The 24,249-nt window shown below is 36.1% G+C and overlaps 1 protein-coding gene across 1 annotated transcript in view; it reads left to right on the top strand.

Moving 5' to 3' along the window:
- PAPPA2 (pappalysin 2) overlaps positions 1 to 24,249 on the top strand; it is a 385,692-nt gene that overhangs the window by 306,984 nt on the left and 54,459 nt on the right. The window contains exons 19-20 of the mRNA XM_051998898.1: positions 319 to 428; positions 13,957 to 14,028. Coding sequence (XP_051854858.1) covers positions 319 to 428; positions 13,957 to 14,028 — 182 coding nt within the window. The remainder of the gene's footprint in view (positions 1 to 318; positions 429 to 13,956; positions 14,029 to 24,249) is intronic.

Genomic DNA, 24,249 nt, shown 5'->3' with positions numbered 1-24,249 from the left:
CCTCAAAGAGCATGATTTATCATTCAGTAGAACTTTAGAAAAGAACCAGTACCATAAAGTATCCTGGAGTTTTCTCTTTTTGAGTCCAATTCATTTTGAGAAACTAATTCCTTTTATCTTTTACTTCCAAATGTGGCAGCCCATAGAGCTGAAATATGTGTCAAAGGCATATTTTTTTCTAAGTTTTTACTTGGAAGTGTCCTTGTAAAAGTAGAAGTCATTGCTTCCAAGATGAAAAAAATAGAATTGAGGATGGAGGAATTTTCAGATTCCATTGTGAATGATCTGATAGTGTATTGTGTTTGTCTCTTCCTCTAGGTGCCATGTGTATACCATCCTGTATAATCCCCCCTAGTGATCCAGTAATCCTGCCTGAAAACATCACTACTGACACAGTGGAGCATTGGATGGAACCTACCAAGGTCCAGGTAAGGAGAAAATTTTTTTGTGATTAAGGAAAGAATGTGCTAACTATTTTCAAAGAATGAGGGATTTTAAAAGAGCTCCTGGGTGAATCTGAGAGATTTTCAGAGGATTTCAAAATGAAATAATGAGCAGTGGGATGTTTTTTGCTCTAATAGATGACAGGGGCTGAGTTTAAGTTGTGCCTCAGACACTTATATCTTAATGGCCCTACAAAAATTATTTCACATCTCTGGACCTTCCTTTTCTCTATAAAATGAAGAATTTGAAACTTATGACCTCACAGGTCCCTTCCAAGTCTAAATGTAAGATACTGGGAATGAGAAAAGGCTGATGGCTTTCTTAGTAACAAAGGAGCAAAAAATTGATATGTAACACCAAACAAACAATACTGGGCTCCTGGGGCTATGGTACTGTGTCCATTTGTTTCTCTCTCTCTCTCTCTCTCTCTGTCTGTCTGTCATCTCTGTCTCTGTCTCTGTCTCTCTCTCCCCTTTGCTTTGTATTCAGGCACATAATCCAACTATAAAACCTAGTCTCTAGTAAGAGAAATACTTGCTTCTCTTTTCCTATGTTTTTTCACTTGCTTATCCCCAGCCCAACATGTTATTTATAGCTTAAGAATTTGGAGTTGGGTCTCCTGAGGGAAAGAATAAAAAAAGATATTCAATGCACAATAGGAATCAGATAGAAGACAGATATTTTATTCAAACACATAAAAGAAATGCTAAACACCTAAAGGCAAAACACACTTTGAAAAAATAGATTAAAACAAAGTTGAATATTCTACCATAACTACTGTTAAAATCTGTTAGGAAACTGCCATTTAACTGTCATTAGAACATAAAGCATTTTGCAGGACTGCTGACTAGACATTTTGCATTTTATCTTTGCTCTGTTATGTTTTTCTCAAAGAAGGGCTCCTTTTATTGTTAGTCATCTTTTTTTTTAAATAAATGAAGTATTTTGTTTTTCTCAATTATAGTGAAAACTATATTTTAGTAATTTTTGAAAAACTGTATTCCAATTTCTCCATCTTTTCCCCCCCATTAGAGGAAGCAGGCAATTTGGTATATGTTACACATATGCAATCATGAAAAAAAAAAAAGCATGTTTTTATATTGGTCATGTTGTAAAAAAATAAAGTTAAAAAAAAGTACACTTTGATCTATGTTCAGACTCCATCAATTCTTTCTCTGGAGATGTAAAACACTTTTCATCATAAATACTTCAGAATTATCTTGGATCTTTGTCAATCAATGAAGCTAATTCTTTCACAATTAATTATGAGACAATATTGTCGTTTCTGCATATATAGCTTTCTCCTGGTTCTGCTCACTTCACTCAGCATCAGTTCATGTTAAGTCTTTCTAGTTTTTTCTCAAAACATTCTGCTCATCATTTCTTATAATATAAGAGTATTCCATCAAATCATATATCACAACTTATTCAACCATTTCCTAATTGATAAATATCCCCTCAATTTCCAATTCTTTCCCACAAGAAAAAAGAGCTACTATAAATATTTTTGTACAGATATGTTATTTTTCCCTTTTTTATAATTCTCTTTGAGATATATTCTCAGTAGCAATATTACTCTATTGTTTGACAAGGCCATGCAAAATTCAAAAGCTCCTTGAACATAGTTTCAAATTACTCTCCAGAATGGTTGGATCAGTTCACAACTCTTGAGAACAGTATATTAGTATTCCAATTTTCCCACATCCCTTCAAGCATTTGTCATTTTTTTCAGTCATATTAAAAATGACTAACATGATAGGTATGAAGTGGTGTGTCAGAATTGTTTTAATGTATATTTCTCAAAGCACGAGTGAGAGAGTTTTTTTATATGATTATTGATAGCTTTGATTTCTTCAGCTGAAAATTGCCTTTCATATTCTTTGTCCATTTATCAATTGGGGAATGACTCATATTCTTATACATTTGACTCAGTTCTCCACATATTTGAGAATTGAGATCTTTATATGCTGTACAATCTTCTTGCTTCACTACCTATGCCCTTCCCACATTTCTGCTTTTAATCTTGTATTGGTTTGGTTTGTGTAAAAAAAAATACTTTAATGCAATCAAAATTATGGAGCAACAAAGTGGCATAGGGTGTTGGGCCTGAAATCAAGAAGATTCATCTAACCATTGCCATATCTTTGCAAAGAAAACGCCAAATGGGTTCACAAAGAGTTGGGCATCACTGAAAAATGATCAAACAACAAACAACAAAAATCAGAAATATACCTTTACATCACACCACACTCTCTCTCTTCTTTAGTCATAAATTCTTTCCTTATCCATAGATATAACAGGTTAATTGTTCTATACTCCCCCAATTTGCTTAAGTATCACTCTTTATGTCTAAATAATTTACCAATTTTGATCTTATCTTAGCATATAACATGAGATATTGGTCTATATCTAGTTTCTGCTGCTCTCATTTCCATAAGTCTATTTTACTCAATGATTCTAGGACTTCTAAAATTCTTGAATTTACGAGGTTGCTGCCAAGATGAGTGACATTTATCTTGAGACTGTAACTTAGTAACTTATTTAGGAAATGATACCAGCTTAAGTAACTTATTTGTGGAAAAGGCAACCGATGGATTAGGGATAGGCTCATCTAGTAAAGATACATAACAGTAGTAGTTACCATGATGTTTACAAGCCCCATCATAAGCTTTTCATTGGAAATTTTTGTGTTGCATGATGTCTCTTGGAGAATTAAAGGAAGAGAGAGCTAAATGGAAGCTATGTTGCCTTTTAAGTGAAGTATCATGCCTGGTTACTGATATGGGCTGGGCTAGGAGCAAGGGATCCTAGTGATTTATTTCTCCTATTTAGTGGCCACTGTGTGTAACATTCTATAATTTCAAGGTACCACACCATTTCAAGGTATCAGATGGCCAGAAGCACTTATGAAGTTCATTATCTTTGATATGTCCTAGTGCTAAGTCAACACCTATGGGTAGATGTACCAAGAAAAGGAAAATATGACCTTTATTAGATGTATAAAATTAGCAATAGGAAAATTAAATGAGGGTGATTACTGTGAAAGGATACAGAGGAAGAGAATGAGAGATGATAGAAGAAAGACAAATTTAAAAAAAAAACAACTGTAAGAGAACATGAAAAACAATAGAGAGACAAAAACAGGTTTAAGGAAGTGGAGTAAAAAGTTATCAATCTTAAACTTATCAGAAATTTGGCTTAGTCTATGGGTAGCAGGATGGTTCAGTGGATAGAGTGCCAGGCCTGGAATCAAGAAGGTCTAAATTCAAATTTAGCCTCTGATACTTATTGTGTGACTTTGAGCAACTTCACTTGTTTGCTTCAGTTTCTCATCCATAAAATGAGCTAGAGAAGGAAATAGCCAGACTTCCCTGTCTTTACCAAAAAATAAGATAGAGTCAGACATGACTAAAATGAAAGAACAGTAACAAAAACAACCTTTACATAGGTTGAGAGTAGTAAGGTGAGTCAAACATGAGAGAGGGCAGGGTATGGTAATTGGCCTTACTAGTCTATGTTGGCAAAGGGAATGCTGGGTCAGCTGTTTCCTTGGAGGAACCAAAAAATTTTAGTCCCTGGAGGAGTCATGTTTCATTCGTTAAAAAAAAAAAAAAAAAAAAAAAAAAAAAAATTTAGGAAAAAGTTCAGAGACTGGGATCACTCTATCCATCTATACACATCAATCACATAAGATTTCTTTCAAAGATTTATGTCAGAACAGAAGAACATAAGCACTTGCATGTCCTTCATGTTGACAAATAATACAACACTCACATTAATAATCTGGGAGGAAAAAAAAAAGAAAAAAAAATCCCTCCCTCTCCTTTCTTCCCAGCATTTCTTACTAGTAATTATTCCTAATACCATTGTGATGTAAATCTGTTTGGGTACATTATTGGATACATTGGGTTAGAATGCTAGTGGGCTAAGATTGAGAAATCATAATTGGTATAACTAAATGAAGGTCTGAGAATAAGTGAACATTCTATTATATCTACTATACAAATGAAACATATAAGATCTCTTGTACATTTTAAATTCTAATGACTATTTTCTTAAATAAAATTTCATCTCACAATTATGCCAATTTTCCATGTCATTTTCCATGCCATTTGTCCCCACTCCCACACACCTCACATACATGTTCATAAAAGCTAGTATTATTCCTTTTTTTCTTTATAAATTTGAGGTATAATTTTTGTCGCATAATATTTACGTGAGAAATGCCATTCATATTCTATCCCAAAAGTTAGTACATTGGTGACATGATCAAATGAAAACAACATAAGACTTGGAATTCAAAGGACTTGGTTTAATTTGTAGGTCTACTACTTAACACCTTTTTGACTTTGGACAATTCTAGGATCTTGGATTCTTTACCTTTGTGGACCTTGGTCTCAGTTTCTTCATCTGTTAAAAAAAAAAAAAAAAAAAGTGGTGTTAGACTAAATATTCACCAGGGCTGTTTTCAGCATTTGAATCCCAAGATGAAAACATCTGGTGGAAAAGAATAATGGAAATCAACTTTACCATTATTTGTTACTGTGATCATTTATTCATGACATATACTTTCCCTCACATTTTCACTGTTATGGTCATATGTCACTTTTTCTTCATGTATGGTGAACTGTAGCATTTGAGTATTTATCTACTTCCTACAATACAGACTAAAATTGTATGTTAGCATTACTCTATTACTTCACTTTTTCCATTTTGAAAGGAAGTCATTAATATAACCTATAAAAGCTCTACAGTATAAGAGAGAGTTTTAGGAGAAGCTTTCAGTGGACATTGGCCATTTTCTACTTTAATATATTCATTTGTTAACTCAACCAATATTTATTGATTGCCTAAGTGCAAATTCAGTATTTCAAAATCAATAATTAATTCAAATGCTTTTGTTCTTTGACAATACCACAGATGGATTACCTCACTTCTCTAGTTTGCTCTCAGGCCTCTCAGTAGTTTTTCTGACTATCTTTGAGACAGACATGATTCTCTAAATTTATCCCATAAGGAAGTTATAGCAGCAAAAAAAAAAAAAAAAAAAGGAATAGATTTTATTTATTCCATTATTTTTCCATTCTGTTGTACTATCATCATCTTTACCACCATCAGTATGAGTTTTAGGAGAAGCATCTATGGGGACTTGAATAAATGAACTTCTTAAATATATCCTGACAAGTATTCACCTTCTTTATTAGTTTCTATTAGCTTTTAATCTTTCAGAAGACTTTTGGTACAAGCTAATTATCCCTTAATTAAAAAGGATAGGTCTTAAGTATTTTGTGAGTGGGGAAGAGAAGAGGGAGAATAATGAGATTAAAATTAATTTACTATTTCTTTTGCCTTGGGATGTTCTGAAGTGAATCATGGTATCACCTACAGCTTCCATTTAAGAGAAAGCCATTGTTATAGGCACAGGTTACATAAAGTCATACAGATGACAAAATTTTGTAATAATATTATTAATGTAATATGAACAAAGCTAACTGTAAAGACCACTATAATCTTCTTTGGTCAATTCCGTAAAGGCCAGATCTATTCATCTCTGTCATTCCAAGTGAGTCTTATGACTTCTTTTGTGTTTTTAATTTGCACATGGAGAGGTGAAATATGTTATACAAACATGTTCACATGACTTTGCCTCCTTCCTTAGGAGTCCTTTATGATTAATGACTCCTTGATTAGGCCCATCATATCTCAAGGAGCCTAAGTCACATTGAATTAGTATTGATATATATACACATATACAGACACACATGCACACACAAGCTTCAGCTTAGAGACAGAAGTAGCAGGTTCTCTGAGACATAAGGATGATCGAATATCTTCCCCTAGTGCCCTCTCATGTTGGGTGGAACAATAACTACAGAAATATGTAAGGAATTGTTCGTGCTTGGTTCTTATTATTAACAAGATCAAGTGATAATGTCCAGCAAACTCTCTGACAATTAAAAATAGCAATAATATAAATTAAAAATACATTCTGAGCAGCCAAAGTTGAACTATAAATGTTTTACAGTGATGCGAGTCTAAAATAAATCTGAACAGAGTAGGGCTGCTTGGATAGAATTTCCTAAACAGAAGGCAGGTCTTAGGTATCAACATTTGACAGACCTTTCAGTTTTCTAGGGAAGGGAAAGAAGGGGAGGACAAAATGGAAAACATCTGTTATTTATCTTTTGGAAGTTTCAGAACATAGGGAGAGAAAGTAAGTAATTGTTCTTACCAGGGATCACCTGATTGCTAGTTTAATACTTACCAGGAGCTAGTAAGCACTCTTCCAATCTGTGTTTCCGTTCTCTGAAGCCCAAAGAGCCAAAAAGTTGGGAACTGGGATATTGAGACATCTTCTATCATTTTTTATTATCTACTAGCAGCTCTACACAATCCTCTCACTACGCTACCCACATGGGATGATAGAACTAGGACAGAAATGGGCCCTAGAAATTATGGAGTGCAATTTCTTTATTTTATAGATGAGGATATGATAATACAGTTTACCATACATCTGAGATAGTAAATTATTTCTGCACTGATAGAGAGCTACTTCTCCCACCTCACCATTAGGCTCACAAAACTCTCTTGTGAGAAGCAGGTGGGCTCTTTTTGTCCTTTTGTTGAGGGATGAGAGATAACCCTAATAGCAGGTTTTTGTGAAAGAATTTGCAGTCCCCATTTCCAAGCCAGGTTCTTTTTTTGAAAAAAAAAAAAAAAAAGTTTATTTACACTGAGAAGCCTTTCAGTGGACCAGTTCCTGATAGAAATTAGCAATGGTTGGGGTACAAAACCGTAAGTTTCTATGGTCTGGGGCAGAGGTCCTCAAACTTTTAAAATAGGGGGCCCAGTTCACTGAACCTCAGACTGTTGGAGGGCCGGACTATAGTAAAAACAAAAACTTTGTTTTGTGGGCCTTTAAATAAAGAAACTTGATAGCCCTGGGTGAGGGGGATAATAGTCCTCAGCTGCCACATCTGACCTGCTGGCCATAGTTTGAGGACCTCTTGCCTGGGGCTAAGGAGCTGTCTCCAGATGAATTGAGGAACTAATCAATAATGGATGGTAATTATGCTCCAGGCCAAGACCTCCAAAAGAATTGTAGGTAGGGGAGTCTTCTCTGGGAATCAAATAGGAGGGTGGGGGTGCTCCCAAAGGTCAGGAGGGGTTGAGATTTAGGGTTTTTCCAACCCAGGTCCAAACTACCCCCTCCCTCCAAGGATCAGGGGTACATAGTTCCTATTGAAGAGGTTCAGCTCCCCTTGATTCCCAGTGGTCAGGGAGCCAAATAAAGAGGTTTGGGGCTGTGTCCCCAAATGATGAGGTTTGGCCTAGGGCAGGGAGTTATGGGAACCCCTTTGGTGGGTACAGAGGTCCTTCATAATGAACCTGAAAAGCCAGACTGGCAAAAAGAAGTTTATAGGCATTGGGAAGTCAGCCTTTGCTATGCATGAATAGAAAGACTGAATTTCTTGGTGTCAAGGTCCCGACAGATGGATATAAAGTTGTTAGTGGAAAAATCTTATCTTAGCAGAGAAAGTGAATAAGGTCTTGTTAGGGAAATAGGAGAGAGAGATAAAGAGCCAGTAATGCTGAAAGAGAATATTATTTCAGCCCGGAGAGGATTGCAGCTCATGCCAAGGGGAGAGAGAGGTTCCTTGGCATGGCATGCTAGGTCCTTTGCAAAGAAATGAGTTTAAAATTGCCATTTTTATAAGGAAATCTGAGATAGAAGTTTCAACTGAATGAGATTCCCTCAGTGCTGTCACTGCCCCCAGGCCTAGATGAAACCACTTATTGGGAGTGGTTTTGAGCCAATTTTCAACTCAATAGAGGTCAATAGAAATCTAGATCTCCAGCTAAATGAGATTACTTCAACTCGTCCCACCAAGATAAACCACTTTATCTTGATTCCCTGGGGCGAGCCTTTTACAGAGGCAGGTTTCAAGGAGAATCTCTCCTTCAAGGAGCTTTTCAAATGCTTTACCTTATGGCTCACCCCCAAAGTCAGAGAGAGAAAAAGAGAAAGTTTTGAGGCTCCCCTCATCACTATTACATCATTTTGACCATTTTTTGTCTTCTCCCAGTCCTTCTTCCTGTTCTTGAAAAAAAAAAAAAACCTAAACCTGCTAATCTGTGCGTTTTTTTTTTTGACTATTTAATTCTTATTAAATAAGAACATCAGTAACATCTTGTTTGGAATACCTATTATACACACACACACACATACATACCCAATACATATAATATATGTAATAATATATAATATGCATAATAAATAACATATAATATAACACATAATTGTGTGTGTATAATTAGCTAGATGGAAAAATGGATAGAGCATCAGAACTGAAGTCAGAAAGACTTACCTTCCAATTTGCCTCAGACACTTACTAGCTATGTGACTCTGGGGAAGTTACTTAACCCTGTTTGCTGAAGTTTCCCATATGTAAAATGAACTAGAGAGGAAACGGCAAATCACTCCAGTATCTTTGCCAAGAAAACTCCGAATCACAAAGAGTCAAACATGACTAAAAATTACTGACCAACAGCAACAACTACATATACACACAAGCATGTGAAGACTTTCTCATCAGAATGAGTGGGTGAGAACCATTTTATCCACTGGTTATAAAGGCAGTTGTGGAGCACTTTAGAGCTTGGTCAGACTTCAAAGTTGCCAAGATCATCCCCTACAATCCCAGGCCATTGCCATTTGGGACTTTTCTTTTGCTACTGGACTTAGATGACTCGGAAGAGAGAGTGAGGCTAAAAATTGGAAATCTTCACCTTTCTTAAATCCAATTTGAAAATGAAGGGTGAACAATAATAGCAACAATAACAAACTATAGAGACTTTTTCCTCTAAAATTTTAGGAGTGAAATAGATATAGTTGATACCTTGCCTTCAGACAAATTGGCATTTTGTGCCAGCCCGATAGGGAAGAGAGTATCATTATGTTGTCCCCCAAGGGCTTCTACTTTCATAGAGTGATAACATCTCCACAAACAACCAATCATTAAACAAACCAATTGTTCCCTTAAGTACTGACAGGTCAAGAAAGCATATTGTTGTATGTTAGACTTTTTAATAACCAATTTTGTTTAAATATAGGTAGTTTGCACTTTTTGATTATGTGTTGCCAAAAAATTGGTTTATTTGGGGACAGCTTTAATAGAAAGATGAGTGACATTAAATGAAAACAAAGCAAGAGTTTGTATATAAATGATTGAGCTTACAAAATTTGAAAAATCTGTTCTCTTAGTACTTAAAATCTGTTATTTATCTTCTTTCCCACCCTTTAAGTGTAATTGCAACCCAAGCATGTATCTTTGACTTTATTCCCTTTCCTTTTGTCCTTTCCTTTTTCTCCTCTCTTTTCTTTCATATTTTCATTCAATTCCATTTAATTCATTCAGTATCAATTCTCTTTAATAATTTTATTCTTTCAAATTTATTACCTTTATATAATTGATTACCAAATATGTGTCTCTAGTCAGTTCACTATATCTTCTGAGCTTCATTTCCACAATTATTGAAGAAAGCATGATAAAATGAGAAATTCACCAGCTCTGGAGTCAGATGCATGAGTTCAAATTTTGCTACTAGCACTTAGTATCTATGTGATCTTGGGCAAATCATTTGACTCCTGTAGACCTTAATTTTCTTCAATGGAAAATATGGCAAAATTCAGGGTTGGACTAAATGGCCTCAAAATTCCATTTCAGGTTTAGTTGTCTAGATTTTTTTGACTCCCATTTGCTTATAGCATATATACATGCGGATTTTACATTGTCATCTCAAATTCAAAATGTTCCAACCTAGCTTATTGTCCTTTTCTTAAACCTGTTTCTATTTATGATTACTGTTTCTTATTATGGTGCCACTATATACCAGTTTTCTATATTTGTAACCTTGATATTTATTATTTGTGATTCTTCTCTCTCTTAACTTCATCTCTCTAATAAAAAGAACAAGATCCATTTTCTCATTTCTCTTCTGGAGTGGTTTGGTTATTACAACTATATTGCACTCAATTTCATTTTATTGTTTTTTTCTTTTACATTGTGCAGTCCTATTTATCATTTTCATTTTCTATTTAATTTGCTAAATCAACTTATATAAATTTCTTGTCCCTTCAAGTTCTTCTTGTTTATTATTTTTTATGGTTCAGTAATGTTACATTCTTTTTACATGTCACAGTTGTGTAATTATTCCTCAGTCAATGAACGTTGACTGATGCAATTTCTTTCCTTCTTTTAAATAAGCTTCATCTCCAATCCAAAAGTTTCCTGCTTCACCACCTGTGGTTGCTTCTCCCCTTCCACCCTTATATACTTCCTCTTATATTCTGCAGCTTTTCAATAGGTTTCTCCTAGTTTGGATCCTCATCTTTCTATTTTTTCCCTCCATATAGATATGAAATTGATATTCCTACTATAAAGACCTGATCATGTCCCTTCCTTAATTAGAAATCTTTAATGATTCCCTATTATCTACAGAATAAACTGCAAGTTCTTCACCTTGTCATCTAAAGCCATCTGTAGCATGATTCTCATTTCACTTTCAACCTTATTTTATATTATTTCCTTTTATACACTCTCTGTGTCAGTGAAACTGACAAACTATATCATTCTATCTCCTGACTCCATGGCTTTATACAATTATCCTTTGCAAACTCCAGGCTATTATATCTTCACATAATATTCTCTCTTTTCCTATCTCTCTTAGAATTTCTAATCTGTATCTATTGGAAGCCATTCCCATAACACACCACCCTTCCCCACCCATCCCATTGTTGGCACTTTTTGCCTCCTGATATTGCTGTTTTAAAAATACTTAAAATTACTTAATATTATCTTACAATAAGAGCCAATGACAATAGCTAGCATTTTATATAGGGCTTTCAGGTTTCTGATATCTCATTTTAACCTCCTGACCTCCTAATCTCCTCCCAAAGAGGAGAGAACCAGGTGCTATTGTTATTCCTCATTTTACAGCTGAGCAAACTAAGGAAGATTTAAGAACTTTAGATCTCTTAACCTTTGTGCCTCAGTTTCTTGATCTGTTAAAATAAAAGAGGTTGAATTCAATAAATCTATGAGCCTACATTCTAATGGCCTTGTCTTCTGGAATATTTGTCTTTCTGAAATAACTTAAGTGCAGACATATGAAGAAATAAATGCTTACTAGATGGAAAGAGATGTGTAAAACCTGTGTGAGAGGGAGAATGTAATAATGAACAAAAGCCAATCCTGACCCATAAGGAATTTATAGTCTTGTGAGGGAGACTAGACATGCATTCAATCAAATCACTATAATACTTGTCAGAATTTAGAATATTTAGGAAAGAATACCCATCTGAATTACAGAATGCTTTAAAATATATGAATGGACCTTATTATTTTCAACTAGCAAAATTACTAACCACTGCCAAGAAGGATTCTTGATAAACCTGCTTTAATAATTACCCAAGTCACGGACCCACACTTAACACTGTACACCAAGATAAGATCAAAATGGGTCCATGATTTAGACATAAAGAATGAGATCATAAATAAATTAGAGGAACATAGGATGATTTACCTCTCACACTTGTGGAAAAGGAAGGAATTTGTGATCAAATAAGAACTAGAGATCATTATTGATCACAAAATAGAAAATTTTGATTATATCAAATTAAAAAGCCTTTGTACAAACAAAACTAATGCAAATAAGATTAGAAGGGAAGCAATAAACTGGGAAAACATTTTTTATAGTTAAAAGTTCTGATAAAGGCCTCATTTCCAAAATATATAGAGAATTGACTCTACTATATAAGAAATCAAGCCATTCTCCAATTGATAAATGATCAAAGGATATGAACAGACAATTTTCAGATGATAAAATTGAAATTATTTCCTATGAAAGAGTGATCCAAATCCCTAATGATCAGAGAAATACAAGTTAAGACAACTCTGAGATACCACTACACACCTGTCAGATTGGCTAAGATGACAGGAAAAAATAATGATGAATGGGAATTAGCCAAGTATCACATAGGTGCATTATTTGTTTACATATAAATGAGTGATTCTAAAGTAGTTCAAAGCTGTCCAGAGTGGTTTACCTTTTTTAAATTGGTAAACTCATCACTCATTCCCTTTATTCTATTTCTTGGTTTTGTCATTCTTTTTCTTGTCACAATGCAAAGTTTTCTTTAGCCAGATCTTTATTTTGATTACAATTCTAAATTGTATGGTTTTAACTGGTTGGAATTGTCTTGTGAGGACAGAGCTTAGTCTAAGGAAAGAATTTTAGTATGTGTGTGGATGTATGAATATTGTAGGATAATAGAGTTGCCTTCCTCCACGTAAAATAAGTCTGGTAGAGTTCTGTTTCAAATAGTGATCGTTCTGAACATTTGAATGGCTGCATTATCTGTCTAATGGATGTGTGTTAGTTGTTTTATTGTTGGATGTGGAAGCATTCTAAAAGTACATTGCTACAAGAGGCATAATTTTATTTTATTTTATTTTTTATTTTATTTTTTCTTAAGGAAGAGCTTTCATCTCACCAGATAATCCCTTCCTAATACTGGTGCCTTTTGGAGGGGTGGATAGAGAAGGTAGCCAGATGGAGAGAGGTTTTATTCCTGTTTTGGAATGGACTGTTTTCTCTGCAGAGAGTTCCTTGGAATTTTAGAATCCAGCAATATTGAAAAATACTTAGACATATCAATAGTGAGCTTCCATTCCACTCAGGATGCAGGACTGCAAACATAGTCATGTGGGCATCCAGCAGTGATGTTTTGAAATCTGGGAGTACTAGGTGTTGGGCAGGAGGGAACTGCCCCCTCCTTAAGCTTTCTTGTGGTGTCATGCTGATCCCCAGCTGCTTCAAAGGGCTACATTTATGAGGTGCTTAAACAATAAGTGTTCCCCCTTTTATGGTCTATGGAAGGAAAAGATTTATAGCTTCGACAAGAGCATAGCGAGCACTCAATGGACTTCTCTTCCTTATTTAGTCATTTACATCATGGGGATCAGAGATTCAGGAATCCATGCTTACTCAGAGCCCAATTACTTCCTATAAGGCCATACTATGAGGCTGGGAGATTTTAGGAAAGCTCAGCTCACTCTGGACCCTTTAGTAGAATGTAGGATCATTGATTTATGGCTAGGAGGGAGCTTGGAGCTCATCATGGCCAGTTATATCATGTTAGTCAGGAAATTGTTGTTCAGGGAGCAGTGAGTTGTCTAAGATCACAAAGAAATTAAGAAGTTAAATCAAGATCCCAATCCAGTTCCTTGGACTACAAATCTAGAGATTTTTCCATTTTATTTTATTATTTGTTTTCCTAACAATTATTTGCCTCTCAATAGTAGGATGTCCCAGAAGATTAACTGTGGTAGTTTTAACTCAGAGGTTCTATGAGTCTTATAAAGTGGCCCCTAAGGTCAGGCAAGCTATGAGTCTTCTTAATTTCTTTCCCCTGAACTAATATTTTGTTTTCTTCCCTTTCTTTCTCAGAACATAGTGTGTACTGGGAGAAGGAGATGGCACCCAGATCCTAGCCTGGTTCACTGCATCCAATCATGTGAGGTAAGCGAGTTTATTCCTCTCCTAGGTCCTGACCTAAACTAAGGATGAGTAATCCACCTATTTTGCTCATTAGAAGAAGATCCTTTCATTCACTTCTTTTCCTACAACACTGAAACTTTTGAAACCTGCACAAATTAGATAATGGATCCTCTGAAGTTTGAATTTCTTTGAGTGAATTCTCTAGAATTTGAATTTGGCCAAGGGTTTTAGGAGCATCTCAAAGTATCTGTGGCAGTATTTTCACTTGTAGATGTAATCAAGTATTGAACCAGTGAATGAATAATTGTAGCTAATAATAATAACTAATAATTTATAATGCTTTAAGCTTAGCCAAACACTTTATATACATGATCTCCTTTGCATAAGAAAGGATTTTTCCACAAGTTTTTAAAAAAATCTGAAAATAGCCTTGATGATTTTGAAGCTAGAACTAGAGTCACATGTGGGTCAGAAGATAGATGATTTAGAGCTAGAAATGAATTTATATGTTATTGAATCTAATCCTGTGTTGGGGGGGAGGGTGGACTGAGGACCAGAGAAATTAGTGATATGTTCAAGAATATTACAGGTGATGACTGTGATGGTATTTGGATCCCAGGTCTTCTGATTCCAAGCCTATATTGTGTTCAACTTAGACTGGTCCACTGTTGCCTCAAAATACATTCTATTCAAAAGTATGTTTTCGAGTTGATTTTCTAGGTCAGGAATCTAAAGGGTCAATAATTTAGGGAATCAGAGGGATTGGAGAAGAGACAAGGAAAAACATAACTCTAGTGGCTCTGTGGGGGAAAAGAATATGAGTCTTGAGGGGGCTGCCTCTCTTAGAAGGGAGTGATAAAAAAGAATTGACATGTGAGGAAAGTGGGAGAGAGTTCCACTCTACTTGAAACCTTCCCACCCTGGAACTGGCCAGTGACAAATACTTACTTATTCCATCTTCAACCACAACAGGTTTGTCTTCCAAAGCTCTCAGTGGGGATAATTAAGCTACTTAGCAGTAACACTTGGGTAATCCTGGCTCATCCTTGCTCACTAGAGCCTAAGCAGTTGGACTGCCATTTCTTCTGACTCCCAAATCCGCTCCACCTCCATCCCTCCAGTGCCAAATATACACACATTAATCCTCCTATTCATTTGTATCTCCCTTTCACTCAATCCAATTTCTGGATGAAATTGTGATGTACATGAGGCCAAAGAGAAAGGGCAACATTAAGCAATGGAGGATAGAAAATAATGGGGGACAGTGAAAAGGGAAGGGTAAGGGAAGACATTTTTAAAAAGTATTCTGAGAAGAGTAAATGAGGAATACAAGTTAGTTAGCGTGGAAGGTGCTTTGTTATATGATGAAGGCCAACAAAACAGCTCATCGGATGCCATCATTAGGAAAACAGATGGCAATGGGGAAGGGAGGAGGGAATGAAAGAGTGAATCATCTCCAGGGCAGGGGGTAGGGAGGAAAGGCAGAGAAAGGCTTTGGGGGTAGGGGACCAAGAAGGGAGGGAGATAAACACTCCGTGAGCTGGGAAGAGATCAAAGAGAGCCTGAGCATTCCCTTCTGTTACTCCTTCTGCATTAGGGTAGAAAGAGGGAAGCCAGATGATGGAGTTAGGATTGAGTTTAAGGCTTTTGCTTTTTCCCAGACTGTAAGAATATGAAGCTTTTTTATTGCTATTGCTCTGTCCTCCTTCTTGTCAGCCCCTTGGTAACATAAGATTCAGCAGCCAAAGACACGAAGGTCACACTGTCCCTCTGCTGAAATGCATTCAGAAGGTTTAGCATCCCAGAGTTTCCCACCTGCCCTGCAGAACCGCTGACATTACACTTATGGTTGAGAATTGACCATTCCCCTACCCCAATTACTCAGGCAGACAAGAAGCTTCTTGGCCTGTGCATCTCTAACCGCAACTCCTCCCTGGCTGGGAACTAGTCCAGCCAATTTTTTTGACAGTAAGATTATTCTAAAGTGTTGTCTGGGGCCCTCTGGGTAGGGCAGGTTGTGAAGGACCAGATATTGGCTCCTGACTCCAAAGCTGGATAGAGAGGTATACACAGAGGAAGGGGAAGAGGAAGGAGAGAGAATCAGGGCACATGGGGATGGGAAGGAAAAGGAAGAGAGAAGAAATGTAGGTATAAAGGGGGAAAAAAGGACTGATACAAGTCAGGCCAGAGAGAATGAGAAATAGGGAGAGGAAGAGTGAAACATTTGGAAGAAAACTTTTCTTTTCTATCAAAAGCAATCTAAAAATACTGAGAAGGACTGAATAGTATCAAAGTCAGACTGAGGGAAAACAGATACAGAGGCAAGCAAGGTGAAGGGAAGAAAGTGCAGGAGGAAGCCAAGATAAAATGTTGTGCAGGATAGTCTAGTTAAAACAGTTTTTGCATGCTGTCTTCTGTGAGTGACTTCTTTTCTTTTTCTTTACCCTTTCCTTTCTTTCTTTTTTCCTCCCTCTTTTTTTCTTCCCATCTTCCTTCCTCCTTTCCTTCTCCTCTTTTCCCTTCCTCCCTCAGTCCCTCCCTCACTCCTTCCTACCCCCTTCCCTCCCTTCTTCCATCCTTCCTTCCTTTTTCCTTCACCCTCTTTTCCTTCTTCCCTCCTTTCTTCTTTTCTTTCTTTTCTTTCATTTTCTTTCTTCCTTTATTTCTTCTTTTCTTTCCTTCCTTTTTTTCTTCCTTCCTTCCTTCCTTCCTTCCTTCCTTCCTTCCTTCCTTCCTTCCTTCCTTCCTTCCTTCCTTCCTTCCTTCTTTCCTTCCTTCTCTTTCTCTCTCTCTTTTTGAATTGGTTGAATTTTATACAGAATATACAAAATATAGGATCACTCTCATTCCTGTTCTCTCTCATAGTTGTTCTTTAGTTCACAGGGTGATACATAAAAAGCTGAAATGGACCTTGCAGGGCATGCAATTCAACCTCCTTAGAATTATATGTCTTTATCTTCCATATTTTACTGTAGTAAAATAAAAGTAGTATATTACATGTAGTAAAATACCTCAAGTCTCCTTGAGGTCAGGGATCATTTCATCTGCGTCTCTCTCTCTCTCTCTCTTTCTCTCTCTGCATCTCTCTCCCTCCTTTCTTCCTTCTTTCCCTCCCTCCCTTTCCTTCTTCCCTCCTTATGTCTTCCTTCCTTCCTTCCTTCCTTCCTTCCTTCCTTCCTTCCTTCCTTCCTTCCTTCCTTCCTTCCTTCCTTCCTTCCTTCCTTCCTTCCTTCCTTCCTTCCATACTTCCTTCCTTCCTTCTCTTTCATGTAAATATTGGGTATAAATTGAAAGCTGGTTCTTTTGAGGTAGCAATTTCAACCTTGCAATAGCAGGAAACCTTATCCTTTTTTTATTTTTCACCATGGTCCCTGCATTCCAAACCAGTCAGTCACCTTAATGCCCTCAACCCACTTCTTACTTAATGTCAATCTTGTGCTTTGGCTCAAGTCATTTCCTTTCCACCTGGGATGCCTTGCCCTGTCCAATCTGCCAACCCATACCCAAAGACTTCCTTCAGGAGCCAATTCAGAACTCATTTCTTCCAGAAAACACTCTGTGACTAATTCTATATCCTTATAGAAGAAGAAACCCTGAATTTGGAGTCAGGTGACCTGAGCTTGAACCTTGGTCCTACTATTTAGTGTAGGTGTTACCTAGGGACACTCCCTCCAATTCTCTGAACTTCCTTTTCTCATCTGTAAAAGTAAGGGGCACTTTTTTTTTTTTTTTACCTCAGATGCCCTTTCAACTACAGATTGGTGATTCTTTAGGATTCCATACTTTCATCTCCATCCTTTGCTTTGATTGTCCTTCATACCTTGAATGCTCTCTTCCCATTCACTCCCTTCCCCCCCCCCCCCCCAATCTCTGACTTATTTGTTCAAGGGCAGCTCAAATTCTATCTTCAGCAACAGGGCTTTTCCAGTAAACTTATTCACTTGAATCTTCTCTGTATGATTCCTTCTATACTGCATGTAGCTCATATATAGCTATTTACACGTTTTCTCCCCTATTAGTATATAAATTCCTAAAAGGAAGGGACTATGTTTGATTTGTGGTCTCTCTTAACATTCCCAGGGTTTGGCATAGAACCTGGCACAAAATAGATCCTCAACAAATGATTATTGAGTGGTTGCTTTTTATACAGGTTATCCAATATATAATATTAGTCTAATGTATGTTCTTTTAAAGTTATTCTCTAGTTCACAGGATGATGGGTTGAGAGCTGAAATGGGTCTCGGTGTGGCATGCAATTTAACCCCCTTAGAATTGTATATGTATATGTTCATCTTCCATATTTTACTACAGACTCCTTGAGGTAAGGGATAATGTCATCCGCATCTCTCATTTGTACCAAAGCTTCTTAAGAAATGGTGATTATAGAATAGATATTCAACTATTGTAACAGTGAGCTATAGCCTAAGATGCCTATTTGAAGAAATGTTTGCTTTTCCCTTCCCGCAAAGGCCAATTTCATTCAACTTACAGTTTATCTTGGAGTGTAGAGAAAATGATAGTCATAGAGGAAGAGGAAGAAGGAGAAAAGGTGAAAGGGAGCAGAAGGAGAAAGACAATGAGAAGGATAGGGAGAAGAAGAGGAGGAAGGGAAAAGAAACAAAGGTTGTTGTTATAATGTAATAGAAATATGCATAATTCACAGGGCATTGGTAAAAATATGTAGTAAATTATTTGTAAAAATGTAAGTGTATTTACATCCAGAGTCAGAACTTTATAAAGGTAGGTAAGTTAAATTAGTTTCCTAAGGCATACTAATAAGAGTTCCATTCATATAACATTAAATGTGGTTTTAGATAGGTAGGTAGTTAGAGAGATAGAAAGCATTATTCAGTATTTACTGTGAACCAGACACTGAAAATACAAATAAAAGTAAAAAGAAAAACAGGGAGCTTATTTTCTAATGGAGGAAAAATATACATGAAAGGGAGCTGAACAGCAAAAGGTGCTCACTGGAAGAGGGTAGGATGTCAAAAAATAGACAATTTAAAATATATGTAAGAAAGGAATCAGCTAGTCTGATCTGGACAATTCCTTCTGTGGAATTTCTGGATATTAACTCAGTAATCAGAAAAGAGAGCCTCACCCTCTGAGAAAGCACCTAGGGAACAAATATTTAAAGCCAGAGAATCAAAAGCAGAACTGGGAGAGAAATTTGCCAAGGGTTTTCCTATCACTATGCCCATTTTACAGTTGGGAAAACTGAAACTCAGAAAAGTTAAGTGATTTTCCAGTTGTCATACACCTAGTCTGTTCGTGTATGGCCTTGGACCCAACCTCATTTTTCCTCCCCAAGTTTAGTATTTTTGATCTGTGCCAAGCTGGATCTAAACACAAGGATATTTTCAGAGGGAAGTGGAGGAGAAAAGGAAGGGATGAGCAACAGAAGATGCTTTTTCATCTTAATTTTTATAAGTTCAAATGTTGAATGTCAGAAATGCTGCTCTCTGTGATATATGGATATGTATTTTGTAGCTAATTGTCTGTATCACAGGAAAGTCTCAAAGCCTCCAGTGAATTGTGGCATGCAAGGGTACTTTTTTTTTTAAATTGCAACATAGGGGGTTCAAGTTTTAAGCCTTGCCGAAGCAACATAAACACTTTGGCCTAGCTCTGATTCCACTGAACCTGCAAGTAAATTTAATTTTCTTAGTCCAGGCAAAATATTGGGTATAGGAAATACAAAATCACAAAAAAGCTCTTCCCTCAAGAAATTTGTATTCCACTGGGGAAATCATCATGTATTTAGATCAATAAATATGAAATATATAGTAAACAAGTACAAAGTAATCTCAATAGGGCTATTGCTGAGGTATTGCTAACTCTTGGGGATAGTAAAAAGACATTGTATAGGAAATGACACCTCAGCTGATCCTTTAATGAAAAAAGAGCCTTCTAGGCATAGAGGACAGACTGCAGAAAGATGGGAAGGTGGGAAATAGAATATCCTATCCAAGGGATGAAAAGAAGGTCAGTTTGTCTGGAACATGGAGTACCTGAGGGACAGGCAAAGTAATATAAATTCTGGAAAGATAGCTTGGAGTCAGATGGTAAAAAACTTTAAATGTCAAATAGTAGTTTTGTGTGTTTTATCCCAGAAGTAATAAGGAACCACTGAAGCTTCTTTGCTAGGAAAGTGATATGATTTGACCTTTGATTTAGATTTATCAGTTTGATAATTCTGTAGAGAATGGATTGGAGGGAAGTTAAATTAGTGGGAGACCAATCCAGAAAAATAACAATCCTCGAGAAACATGATGAGGGCTTAAAGTAGGATTGTGATCATGCGATTGGAAAGATGGTCATAGACACAAAAAATATGAAGTTTCTTAGAGATGAAACTTCTTGAGCTGTAATACAGCTTGGAATTCTGGTTTTGGACAATGGATAGAATTGGATCCTGGCTTATTCACTATTCTTGGAGAGATAGACAAGAGAGTTAATATAGAAAAATTGACAAGGCTTGGCTATAGATTGGATGGTGCAGGGGGAAAGAGAATAGGGTTTGACTCTAAGTTAAAATTACAATGATTGGGAGGATTTTCCAAACAAAAATAAGGAAGTTAGGGGGATGATTGGGTTTGACAGAGGTAGGGAAGACAGTGACTTCCATTTTGGAAATGTTTAGTTCGACATATTTAGAAGACATTCAGATGAGATGTCCAGCATGAAGTTTGTAATATGGAACAAAATTCATTATTGCATTTCCTCTCCTCCCATCACCTCTTCTCTCTTTTCCTCTTCAGACACATGAGAGCTAGATAGGTAGATTTAAGAGTCATTTGTATGGAATAAAATCTGATCCCTCAACAGCTCATGAACTCACTGAGAAAGAGTATAGAAAGAGACAACTGTCTCTGTAGCTGATTGTGCTTATATATGTTGTCCCTCTTATTTAGAATGTAAGGTCTTTAGAAATATGGAATATCTTCTATTTTTCTATTTGTATCTCCTGCTCTTAGCACAGTGTTAGTATGTAGAACGGACTTAATAAATGCTTATAAATTTATTGATTTATTGATTAAGTGAAGGAAGATAGAAATGCTATGAAGGGGAGGCCAGGAAAGAGACCTTTGAGGAATTGAGAATATTTAGTACAAAGACACAGAGATAGGACATGTTGTGAAGAGCATAGTGAAGTCCAATTTGGCCCACTTGCAGAGTATGAGTCAAGTTAAGACAACAAGTATTTATTAAGAATCTAGTGTGTTCCAGGCACTTTGCTGAAGGAGAAACGTACAATGAAACCATAAAAAGATTGGGGTCAGTTTGTGAAGGATTTTAAAAACTAATAGAGGATTTTTTTTTAATTCTAGAGGGAAGATAAACCAGATAAATTAAAAAAATTCCTTTTTTAATGAGAAAAATTGATTTTCCTTCCTCCTATGCCCCCAAACATCAAAAAAGAAAAGAAAAGAAAACACTTAAAAATGCACACTCAAGCAAAACAAACTCCTATTTCAGCCATGTACAAAAAAAGTATATGCTTCATTCGACATGCTGAATCCATCACTTCCCTGTCAGGAGGTGGGTGGTATGGCTCATCATTTGTCCATTGGCTTTGTGGTTAGTTATTGAATTGATCAGAATTCTAAAGTCTTTCAACATTATTTGTCACTTCAAAATAATTTTTATCATTTATATTGTTTTCTTGATTCTACTTCACTCTATAATCAATTTAAATAAGTTTTTCCAGTTTTCTCTAAAATTATTCTATTCATCATTTCTTACAACACAGTAATATCCCATTATATTTATATGCCATAATTTGTGTCAAATGATAGGTACCCCCTTAGTTTCCTAAACTTCAAAAGAACTCCTGTAAATAATTCTGTATGGATGAGATTTTTTTTTCTCTTTGATCTTTTTGGCATATAGGCTTAGGAATGGCATCATTAGGGTCAAAGAATATGTGAGGTTTAGTTGCTTTTTGGACAGCATTTCACAGTGATTTTCACAATGGCTGTACCAATTTACAACTCCTCTATAAATGCATTATTGTGCTTGGTTAAACCATTGGATATTATTGAGCAGGAGAACAATAGTGGGGTGGGGGGGATGGATCAAAGTGGGAAGATACACGAGGTAAAAACATTAATTATGAGACAGTTGCAATAATCTAGGCAAGATCTGATGAAGGCCTGAAGTGAGGGAAGATCTGCATAAATGAGAAGAAGGATGGGATGCAAGAGATATGTGGGAAATGTGAGGTAAAGGAGAATGAGTGGTTGAAGATAAGCCCCAGGCTGTCAAGTTAGGAGCCTGGAAGAATAGAGGTGCTTTCACTTTAAATAAGGAAGCCTTTTGACCCAGCAGTGACATTATTGGGTCTGTATCCCAAGGAAATTATAAAAGAGAGAAAAAGACTCACATGTACAAACATATTTATAGCATCTCATTTTGTATTGGCAAGAAACTGGAAACTGAGTGGTTGCCCATCACTTGTAGAATGACTGAATAAGTTGTAGTACATGAAGGCAATGGAATACTATTGTTCTATAAAAATGATGAACAAACTGACTTTTAGAAAGGCCTAGAAAGATTTACATGAACTGATGCTGATCAAAACAAGCAGAACCAGGAACACATTGGACAAAATAACAGCAAGAATGTGCAATGATCACCTATGACAGCCTTGGTTCTTTTCAGTGATTCAATGATCCAAAGCAATCCCAATAAACTTTGGATAGAGAATGCCATCTGCATCCAGAAACAGAACTAAGAAGATTGAATGTAAATCAACACATGTTATGCTTATTTCTTACTTGTTTCTTTTTTTTTCTCTTTCCTGGAATTTTTTCCCCTTTTGTTCTGAGTTTTCTCTCCCAATATGATTCATAAAGCAATGTGTATTAAAAATAAATAAACTTGAAAAGACATAAATAAGGAACTATGAAAGAGAGGTAGATTCTAAGGAAAAGATGATAAGGCCAATTTTAGACATATTATGTGAGATGTCTCTGGGATATTCAGTTTGAAAATGGCCAATAAGGAATTGGTAATGGGAGATTGAAACTCAGGAAAGACTGGGACTGGATAAATATGTATATGTATATGTGTATATACACATATATGTGTATATATCACAGACACACATATATGAATGTGTGCATATACATACACACATATATTTATGTATATATATGTGTGTATGTGTGTGTATGTATGATCCCGAGCTTTCTCTAAACTTCTGTATTTGTATGCATTTCAGCCCAAATATACACATAAAACTACATTATGTAGATAGATATAGGTATATCTATATATGTATACATATACACACAGGTTGATCATATCAACTCTTTACTCAATAAGTTCCTGTGACATCTATCACTTCTATAATTTAAAAAAAAATCCCTTTTTTGGCAACATCCTTCATAAACTGTTTCCCCCTAGTCTACTATTTTTTTTTCCTTATACCTTAGGCCCCACCATGAATTCTGCAATCCAGTGACAATGACCTATTTGCTATTCTTTCCATACCATATCATCCAATTCTGAGTATTTTAACTGGAATTAACTGCTCTCCTTCTTTAACTTTTCAGCTTGTACTTCCCTATCTTTCTTCGAGCCTCTGCTAAGATCTCACCTTCTACACTCTATATCCTCTCATCCTCACAAATTCTAGTGCCTTGCCTCTATTCATCATTTTCTCCCATTTATTCTGTATATGTTCTGCTTGTATGCAGTTGTTTCATATTGTTTCCCCATCAGACTGTAAGCTACAAGAGTGAGGACTGTTTTTTTTTTTTTTGACTTTGTTTATATTTTCATTACTTGAGACTTAAGCATAGGCTTAATATCTGAGAGAGAGAGAGAGAGAGAGAGAGAGAGAGAGAGAGAGAGAGAGAGAGAGAGAGAGAGAGAGAAGGAAAGGAAGGAGGGAGGGAAGAAGACAGAGAGATAGAGATAGAGACAGAAGAGAATATATATAGCCTGGCCCATAGTGGGTGCTAAAAAATATTTAGGTGACTGACATAATTAAACTTAGGAATTTGTCCTTGTATAGAAAGAACACTGGTTGTAGAAGCAGAGACCTGATTCAAATCCCATGTTTGATGTTCATTCCCTCTGTAAGTTGGAGCAAATCACTTAATGTCCCAGAATTTCAGTTTTCCTCAGATAACAAAATGAAAAAATTAGACTAGATGAGCTTTGGATATTCTTCCTAACCCAAGAATATCTAGGTCCTATTTACTTCCCCATAGAAAATTAGACTTCTGT

This window comes from Antechinus flavipes, chromosome 4 (assembly GCF_016432865.1).
Source record: "Antechinus flavipes isolate AdamAnt ecotype Samford, QLD, Australia chromosome 4, AdamAnt_v2, whole genome shotgun sequence".
NCBI lineage: Eukaryota > Metazoa > Chordata > Mammalia > Dasyuromorphia > Dasyuridae > Antechinus > Antechinus flavipes.
This window is presented reverse-complemented; position numbering and strand designations above follow the sequence as displayed.